The following is a 9,705-nucleotide window of genomic DNA, read 5'->3' as shown; positions in this document are numbered from 1 at the left end:
GGAGAGGGGAGAGGAAGGGGAAAGCGAAGGGAGGGAGAGGGAAGAGGAATGTGAGAGGGAAGGGAGACGGTGGGAGGGGAATGCCGATATACAAAGCATGAAACCCTAAAAATTTTGAATTCAAACCGAGAGAGGAGAAAGGAGCGAGAAGATTGAATTATAGCAGAGGGAAGGGAGAGAATGGCAAGGAAACGTTCAAATTCTAGGGAGGGAGAGGGCCTACCGAACACAAGCCAACAAGCACTGACATGACGTAAGTTACAAGGAAAGGCAGTGGATTTATCTACGGATCATGAAAAAACGTCTCAAGCAGATTGGAAGGAAGTGCCCAAAGCTTCTCATCGAAGTTTTGGACCCTTTCCAATCATCAAGGTGGCAAACAATGTGGCCATGAAGTTACAGTTGCCTTCGACATGAGCCATGCACCCAGTATTTCATGTGTGCTAGCTCTAAACCATGTGGGTCCGACACTAACTACACTAATCACAGTACCAAATGTGGAGCAACCTGAAGTTGTTGGATGAGGCTAAGGTCATGGAACCAAAGCAGAATTTACTTTATCGGTTCAAAAGAGGAACAAGAAATCGGCAACGTTTGTATGCAACCAAGTTCAAGCACAAGGACTCCCACCACGCATCATGGGTGAAGGAAGATTTCTTCACAAACTATCCAAACCTCCTTACATCATATAAGGCAACTTTCTCTCTATCCTTGTCATAGGCATGCCACGCAATCAACCAACAAGAACAATCGCGACACAAGCGCCAACTCAACACCACATCAATAGCCAATCGACTACCACGTGGACTAGTCGATGCCACATCAACAACCACGTCACCTAATCAATGGACAACAACAAGGATCGACCCAATTTTCAGACCCAAGGGGAGCCTATAAAAGGCAACCCCTTGGCCTTCATTTCTCATCCACTCCTCAAGCCTTCAAGCCTTCAGAGCAACAAAGCCCAAGCCTCCCCGCAACAAACCAATAGGGTAGCCTCAACCTCTTCAAGCATCTAGTGAGGATTCACCTCCTCTAGAAAGTCAACTTCCAGTTTTGGAGAGAGGGTTCAACCACTTCATATAGTTGTATTCAACCTTTTGGGCATTCATAATTCAATTGTATCTATTTCGTCTTCCGAGGTCCACTACATTCTCTCCCTCTAATTCTCTCACTCACATCCACAGCATCACTTTGTGTATTGAGTGCATCATCTTGCAGTTGCAGTTAGTATTGAGCAAGAGAGAGAGTGAGGAGTCTATCTCCCGCGACACCTCAACCCTATACGAACAAGCAAGATCCGTGACCCACTACCATACAAGTGAACAAAAGCACAACAAAACGTGCCAATGCTTCATAAGCATATTGCACTATGGTCTGCTCCAACATAAGAGACAAAATAAACAATGCAGATATAAAGCTAGGAATCCTGAATATGATACTTTCTAGTCACCCAATGCTAGATCTTATAAAGGGTTTGCATGTCAATACATCATAGGCAACTGAAACCTTATTTGCCTATGCCTGCCATGTTTAAAAAATGTACTGCTTGCTCTTTCGTCAAAGGGCAAACCTTTCCTATTGTAACCAAACAATTGTTTAAAAATTGCTCTCTATCTTTCTCACATTGGTATAAGAACATTATCCCCCAATTTTCAGCCATTGGCACAAATTTACAATCACAAATAATAAATAACAATGGATGGGTAACGAAGTTCATTGTTTATTGCGTTTGCTCGTCCAAAATACTGGATAACACAAGATACAATGTTATAACATTCCGTTGGCATATGAGTACAAATGCAAGACCAACCACGAGCCATAAAGAATATGTATCTTCGTGAAAAGAGCGAGCTCCACATGTCAGCTGTGAAAGAGCGAGCTCCACAAGTGAGCTGTAAAAAGGTAAGAATCAAGAGGATAAATTTCACCCACAACTAACGTTGTAGGAAATAAACTTTAAAGGGAACCTTCAAGGGAAAAACTACTTGTAGATCATAATACAACATGATCTAAGCCTCCAGTAAGTAAGAAAGTGTTTTATCCAGATCCCCATAGATGATACTTTCCTTGGGCTCCCATCTTATTTACGCCGATTAGAGCCTCGCAAATAATCACAATAAGCAGAGTCCTTTTGGAATAAGCACAACGTTAATCCATCTCAGCTGACTTCTGAATCCTGAAAATTGACCTTGCTTTGATTTCACCATAGCTGCTTTCCTTAACCCTCACACTGCATGAGTTAGGACTTGACAGAACTATGACATCAATGACAAAATTAAATTAGCTTTGCAAGGCTTTCCTTAAAAACACAGTTCTGTAGCAGATCCACACCAAGAAAATTATTACTTTCTGAAACATACAAAAGTCTTCAAAGACTTCGGGAGCTATTGAATAAGACAAACACTCTTAGAAATTGTGAACGTTTATTATGGCCTTCATAAATCCTCTACCCTAAGCAAAAGAGGCATTTCTTTTTGCACTGCAAATCAGAAGCTAAACAGTTGAGAACACTAGCTTCTGCAAAAATGACTTGAGTGATTTCCAAGGGATGTGCCTTTTTTGACGCCTTTACCCCATCAGCTGGAATTCTGGATCTCTTCTTCAAACCAAGGAAACAGATTGTACATAATATTTTCTTCATGAATGCCCAGTATTTGCAATACAATGAATCTTGCACTGAAATTATCCATGACATTGATCAATTTATAATTCTCATTACTACCTAAATGATGCCGACAAGATAGCTGCTCATAAAACTGCAAACCAATTTGCAGCAACTAAAAGGCCTCGCAAAATCCTGGACAGCTAATTTCTCTAACCAAAAAAATATATCAAATGACAGGGCCTCAACCCAGTTGAATAAATGTCCAGAAATCATTTGAAGATATTATCACAAGCGACACAAGGTTGACAGTTTTGCACTCAAGCATTGAAAGGTGCAAAGACCACCACCGAATTGTGTCCTCCAAATCCAAAGGAATTGGAAATAGCTGCAACAGTCCAACACCGCATGGATATCAATTATTTACATGAAACCACTGGAGCTGTGGATAGAACAAGAAGAAGGAATGAAACACTAGCAATGAATACATGGCCCACAATCAACAAAGGGTCAGGATTACGCACCTACATGAATCTGATGCTGCTGCTTTGTGTTGGCTACAGTATCAAACTCCACAGCAGGTTCTAGGTTCTGTATATCAAAATTTCATAATGTCTACATTAAGCAATACAATGAGCCTTGACACAGCAGGTTCTAGGTTCTGTATATCAAAATTTCACATGAACTCATAATGTCTACATTAATCAATACAATGAGCCTTGACCCACGCTGAGGTACATGTCTAACCAGTACTTGGTGAAAACGAAATGAGTTCATAATTTGAATTGTTAGAACTGCCGTGCATCACTTACAAACTGGTTGATTGTTGGATGAATCCAACCAGTGTTCATAGCTTTTATAGTTGCAATTGCTTCGAGCCCTCCAGCAGCACCTAAACAATGTCCTATCATCGACTGCAACATAGAACAAGATTCCACGTCATTTTGTGAAAAAACACCAAGAAGAAAATAATAATCAAAACGGTAGAGACCATGAATTTGAATGATAAAACGTAAAATGAATTAACTTTACCTTTGTAGCATTCATCTTAATTTCTGCAGGGTTTTTAAAAACCTTCTTAATAGCATTCACTTCTGCCAGGTCACCCACAGGTGTGGAAGTAGCATGAGCATTTATGTAATTCACCTGCAAAAGAGCAGAGCGTTCAATAATTTGAAAAAATGCTCATCAATATAGGCATTTGAAGCTATTGCATCACAAGTGTTGCGCCATCAAACATAGAAATTTATTTTGGCTACCTCTTCGGCTGAAACTCCGGCATCCTCCAGAGCCCTGTCAATACATGTCGAAACACCTAACCCATCAGCTCTTGGGTCAGTCATGTGATATGCATCACATGTCACAGCTCCACCTAGATACTCTGCAAAAATTGGAGCTCCTCGCTTCGTGGCATGTTCTAAACTCTCCATCACCTTTACGTAACAAGCATAAAGAAGTAATCAACACTCATAATTTAACTTAATGCAATGTAAACTGCACATCCAGAAATGCTATGACTTTTATCTGGAATAACTCACTGCTGCTTTCTTATTCACTATTGGATATTGCTATTTCATTCTCACTTTCATGAATCTGCTTGCGATAGAACTTAGCCTTGGCAGAAAAAAACAACCAACTCTGTTGTTTATTTGTGCGCTCAAATTTTAACAAAAGCAAGATTCCAAAGAGCAGGAAAAAGGAGACTCTATATTTTAGATTGGACTGCCAATTACATAAGCAGCAACAAAAAGATCACATCCTTGAAAACAAGACGGACACAAGTCTAAGTCTCTGAAAAAAGGCTTATCATGTGCTAAATTATACCGTGTGTCAATGCAGATTGGAAAACTTACCAAAACACCTGCGCCTTCACCCATGACAAAACCATCCCGCGCTTTGTCCCATGGTCGAGATGCAGTTGTTGGATCATCGTTTCTCTGTGAAAGAGCCCTGCATGCAACAAACCCCCCCAATCCAACAGGAATGATGGCTGCTTCTGTTCCACCAGCAACCATTATATCTGCCTCACCCCTGCGAATGTGGTTTGCAGCTGCATAAAAGCAATAATTGGATGTTGCACATGCTGTCGAGATGGAATAATTGGGGCCCATCAGTCCCAATTCTATAGCCAACAAAGCAGAGCCCATATTCGTGATGGCATATGGAATGAAGAACGGTGTGATTCTCTTGTGTCCCTTTTCAATCAGGGCCTGAACTCCATCTGAAAACACAGTCAAACCACCCATACCAGAACCAACAAGCACACCAATCCTTTGCTTGTCAACCTGCAAATCCAACAAAGTAACAGAACCTTTAAAATTGGACACCATCTAAAGCGCAGTCCAAAAGAATTATAATCTCATTTAATACTCCTTAAGATTCATTTCATGGGCAGTTAGAAAACAAAGGCTATCACGAGTGGTCAAATTATTGTGGACATTTCCAATATGCTCCCTTCACATTGTTGAATCTCTCTTCATCAGCAAAGTTCCAGAGAACAGTGGTTGCTTGTTTTTGCATGGCTTTGCATAAGGCATCCTTTTACCAGAGACTGTTGGATACCTAGGAAATGGGGCTGCTGCAGCCTTTTTATCATGCCATTCAAACATTCTGGGTTTCTCGTCAACAGCTAATGCATTCCCATAATTGCTGTCGCCACCTTGCTCATATTCAGAAGCATACTTTGGCTCAAATTCTTCAGCAAGCTTGGCAACTCGCTTGATAGTTTGGGTCTTGTGAGCCCTCATATCAGATGCCAAGGAAGGAGCAATCCCTGAATAAATAGCAGCACCTTTCCCCTTCCATTGTGGAAAGTCTCTAAATCTGCTGCAGATATTCCTGGACCATGCCAGTCTGTGTCAATACATAAAATTAGCCAGATATTTTGCTCCAACATAAGCAGGGAAACAAAAGTGGTGACCGTTAACTCTTAAACTGCTGGAGTATGGCAAGTCTATGTGGGAAATGATGGCATGCCTGGCCACTTCCATGCCCTCATACCTCATCTCCCCTCATGGCAACATAATGTTGGAAAGGCATCTCCCACATCACCTCATCTAGTAGAGCACGATATGCCCGTAAGGCATCAGATGGCATGTCATCAATGTCAAAGTGGCTACTAGCACCATACCCTACAGAAACATGGAACATCTTGTCAGTTACACTGGCTGCGTTTGGTTATAAGCACTCAGATATGGGCTTGAATCCCTGGCTCAGCGGAGCCCTGCCAAATGCATCATGATGCGGAAATTGTTAGCCAAAAGTCTGGGATGATGATCTCTCTCTCCGGCTGCTGTGAACTACGATGAAAATCCATCACCTCTTCAGGCATACTAATTGGCAGAGTGTAGAGACCAGTGGTGCTGATAGGGAGACCCATCGGCATGCCTGACGAAATATGCACACCAAAGGGCTGTCCAAGAATCAAATGACTCCAACTGGAAGGGTGCAGATATCTTTAAAATAGAACGCTGCACATTGCTTGGCATATAATAAGTACACCTGGAGATGTAGAGGATGTGCCCTCAACGCCAAGATAACCCCCAAAATAGGGTACTGGCTGATCCATCTAAAATGATATGGAAGGCTGAAAACCAAAGAAGCGTCGGGCATCTACCATGAAACTACCACGTGGTGCAGAGAATGCATCCTGACAGTCTGAGTGATCCGTGCTGGGACAAAGCTCGCTGCCTTCTAATCAAAGGCCGTGGTGGGAACAACTAGGGTCACTTGCATCACAATGCAATGTCTGGACTCCCCTGATACAAGTTTTAAGGGACAAGAAGGCATTCCCGTGCCAATAGCAGGTGCTTCCACTGTGGCATGTTGCTTATACTGAGCAACCTCCTCCTGTGTCTCATTATCAAGCAAAGGCTCATCGAATCAAGTGGCATGACTGCTGCAGATCTGAGCTCTTGAAAATCATTTCTTTTGGGGGGGTGCAGGAGGAGCTCATTGAGGACTGGTCCTAATTGTAGGCAGGACAGTTAAAAAAACCTTGCTACCTAACCCAACTAGGGTTCGGTTACCTAGGTTGCAAGGTTGGTTAGGTTCATGGGGTTTAAACCTTAGGCAAGACTGGTTTGATGGATGGCCCGGAAGTGTGAGCCTTATGGCAATGGTAGCTTTCGTCGCGCATAATGTAGCTGCCTACACGTCTGATGTAGTGGTGAGAACTTCTGGCCGATCACTAGCGCAGCAGTCACATTGATGTAGTGGTGAGAATTGTCGCCGGTCAATAGCGCAGCAGTCACATCACCATAGAGGATCAGCGTTGCTAGCTACTTCAACGCTAGAGAAAAGGTCAGAAGAAAGCTTGCTGCAGTTGCCAAGGAGGAAGCGGGCAAAACTGAGGCGTGTTGTATGTGTGGAGCTCCGTGATATTATTTGTCGGCTTATTCTCCACTGTATGTGAGATCCTTACCATCCATGTAGTCCCGAGGACTTTCTTGACATTATTAGAGCATATTGTTTACAAGAGAAGATATATTTAATTGCAATTTCAAACAATTCAAAGACAGAATTTTAACCACAAAAAGAACCCGAGGAAAACATAAACAACAAAGCCGTTTTTAAAACTATTCTTTAAATCAGATGGTACAGCTTGAAGTCAGTGCAAACACACATTGTTCATTATTGAATTATCTCAAAGAACCTCTATGAAGGTACCTTATCAAGATGTTCCTGACCGAGATTTGCGTTCTCCAAAGCCTTTTTCCCACTCACTAGGCAATAACGGAGACAATCGTCAAGTCTGCGGTCATTCTTGCCATCAATGTATCCTTCGGCTATGAAACCCTTGATCTGTCCCGCGAATCTTGTAGGGAACTTGGAAGCATCAAATCGGTCTATAGGTCCAATCCCGCTCTGTCCTTCTAATAACTTTTCATAGTAAGCATCCGCATCATTCCCAAACACCGAAACAAGTCCCATTCCCGTAATCACAACTCTTTTTTTGGGATCCTTTTCCCTTTTGGGTGCACTGGCAAGGGTAGCTTGCGTTATCAGCTTTGCGCCTGAGGCCTCAGGATTGGAAGAGCAGATAAGAGTCAGCTGGACATCCACTATGTCAGGTGTTCGTAAAACTTTTATAGCTAGAAAGCAAGCCAAATTATAGATCGGCACCAGGTGAGAGACAAAATAGAAATAACTTGATAAGTAATGGACGCAGATAAACCGGCAAACTGAGCATTCCTCTTTCCAGCTCTCTAATCCTCGGCGAATAGGATAGATTTAGCAATACGGAGCTTTGCGCTTGATAGTGAAGGCATGCAAAACACACGATCAACCGCAACTATCCGTTTTTGACTCGCAACATTGATGTACAAATGTACTGTCAAATTGGTTACATCGGTAGTGCATGCAAAAATTAAACTTCTCAAACTAGAGATAGAAATGTCTGGCCAGTAAAACTCGGGGTACATTCGACGATAAAATGCGACAGCTCTGCATTGCGGAATCTCTCAGGCTCTAATCACGGAAACGGGGGGAATGCCCGATAGCATCTGATCTACTTTCACTCCGCAGATGACGCATGCATGCAAAGAGCCAAAATTCTGAGACTTGAGCGGACAAGCGTAAAACGCGAACGGAAGAGGCACAAAAATGGACGCAGAGACCAAGGGAAAGGCAGAAACAGCGCTGCATTTTTTCAAGTCGTAAAGTAGAAAGGGAACAGACGAAATGACAGGAACAGCTGAAGAATGGAAGGAGAAGGAAAGAAAGTACCTGGACGAGGGAGGGTGAAAGGGGAGAGTCCGAAATCGGGAGAGGGGCAAGGATCGGAGGAGCGGAGGCCATGGAAGGGGAGGAAAGAACGGGAAGGGGAGAGGGAAGGGCTGGAGAGGGGGGAGAAGCAACGGCCATAGCCACAGCAAGGGCTGTAGGAGGAGGAGGCCGCCATAGCCAGAGCTCTGTGAGCTAAAAGCACACAGATTATTGACGGAGAAGAAGACGACGATGAAAAACAATGAAGAAGATGAAGAGGAAGAAATGGCTTGTGCTTAACAAAGTCCCATGCAAAGATTACCCCCTAATTGAGGCAACAATGAATGACTTTGCCTAAGGGTCTCGGTCAGGTTGTTGGCCTGGATCTGGCTACGGGTCTAGGTTGGGTCTCTCTCTTGACACACACTTACTTGAACTTTCTCCATCTTTGCCAAATCGAGACCTGTGTGTGTGTGTGTTTGTGTGTGTGTGTGTGTCTGTTTGTCCGTCCGTCTACTTGCATGTGTATATGTGCACGCATGTACGCGTGCACGTGTGTGTACGTCCACTTCCATGCTTGTGTGTGTGTGTTTGTCCGTCCGTCCGCTTGCATGTGTGTGTGTACATGCATGCGCACATGTGTATGTGTGTGTGTGTGTTCGTCCGCTTGCATGTTTGTGTGTCCGTCCATCCGCTTGCATGTGTGTGTGTGTGTGTGTGTTTGTCCACTTGCATACGCACGTGCGTGTGTGTGTCAACTCGTCCGCTTGCATGTGTGTGTGTTCGCATGTGTGTGTGTGTGTGTCCATCCATCCGTCCGTCCGCTTGCATGCCCTCGCACATGCACACCTTCGAGGTCCACACCTCATCACAATGAAGAAAAACTACCACCTTGATCATACATATATACATGTGTTGTTTGGTGGCGGTGAATGATCCCAACTTTCGATAATCATCCAGGTACAACACCTAGCTTTATTTTGCTACTGCTCAAAGCTCAAGCTAGCACCACTAGCTTCCCTTCTATGGGTACATGTGGATTATGTCCCACCTTGCAAAAGGTTCTTTCAAATAAAGAAGATGAGCAAGTTTGTGAAACACCCCCCTCTAACCCTCGAACAAATAAATGAGGATAATAGACCCATGAACATTGACAAGCAAACAACTGCAATGCTTGATTGTAGTTATGAACATTGAAAAGCAATTATGACCCCCTCAAATCCTTGAAACAAACAAACAAACAAATGAGGATAATACACTCATGAACATTGACAAGCAAGCAATTGCAATGCTTGATTGCAGTTCTGAACATTGAAAAGCAATTATGAGGATAATATAATTATGAACATTGGCAAACAAATGAGGATAATACAATTATGAACATGAATAAGCAA

The 9,705-nt window shown here is 43.1% G+C and overlaps 1 protein-coding gene across 2 annotated transcripts; it reads right to left on the bottom strand.

Annotated features, from left to right (window-relative positions):
* Nucleotides 1-2,518: 2,518 nt before the first annotated feature.
* LOC147886382 (3-oxoacyl-[acyl-carrier-protein] synthase I, chloroplastic-like) lies at nucleotides 2,519-8,619 on the bottom strand. 2 transcript variants are annotated; one of them, XM_087395127.1, is made up of 8 exons: nucleotides 8,333-8,619; nucleotides 7,274-7,620; nucleotides 4,459-4,890; nucleotides 3,865-4,038; nucleotides 3,638-3,751; nucleotides 3,418-3,519; nucleotides 3,130-3,196; nucleotides 2,519-2,993 (listed from the first exon to the last, which is right to left on the bottom strand). In XM_087395127.1, the coding sequence occupies exons 1-8, from the start codon at nucleotides 8,505-8,507 to the stop codon at nucleotides 2,926-2,928; spliced, it is 1,479 nt and encodes a 492-aa protein (XP_087251253.1). In that variant the 5' UTR covers nucleotides 8,508-8,619; the 3' UTR covers nucleotides 2,519-2,925. The 2 variants fall into 2 exon arrangements, with proteins under 2 accessions (XP_087251253.1, XP_087251254.1); XM_087395128.1 differs by having other exon boundaries at nucleotides 7,274-7,627; nucleotides 8,333-8,614.
* Between the last annotated feature and the right edge of the window lie 1,086 nt (nucleotides 8,620-9,705).

This window comes from Dipteris shenzhenensis, chromosome 24, assembly GCF_047967505.1.
Source record: "Dipteris shenzhenensis isolate YYH24624 ecotype China chromosome 24, Dip_SZ_1.0, whole genome shotgun sequence".
NCBI lineage: Eukaryota > Viridiplantae > Streptophyta > Polypodiopsida > Gleicheniales > Dipteridaceae > Dipteris > Dipteris shenzhenensis.
This window is presented reverse-complemented; position numbering and strand designations above follow the sequence as displayed.

What these genes read in the sequence shown, in the direction of transcription:
- LOC147886382 (XM_087395127.1), bottom strand. Translation starts at nt 8,507, where the DNA reads ATGGCGGCCTCCTCCTCCTACAGCCCTTGCTGTGGCTATGGCCGTTGC. An exon ending in TTTCACCCTCCCTCGTCCAG is followed by an intron (nt 7,621 to 8,332) that starts GTACTTTCTTTC and finishes CTGAGGCCTCAG; the next exon opens with GCGCAAAGCTGATAACGCAA. An exon ending in CCGGAGTTTCAGCCGAAGAG is followed by an intron (nt 3,752 to 3,864) that starts GTAGCCAAAATA and finishes GCTCTTTTGCAG; the next exon opens with GTGAATTACATAAATGCTCA.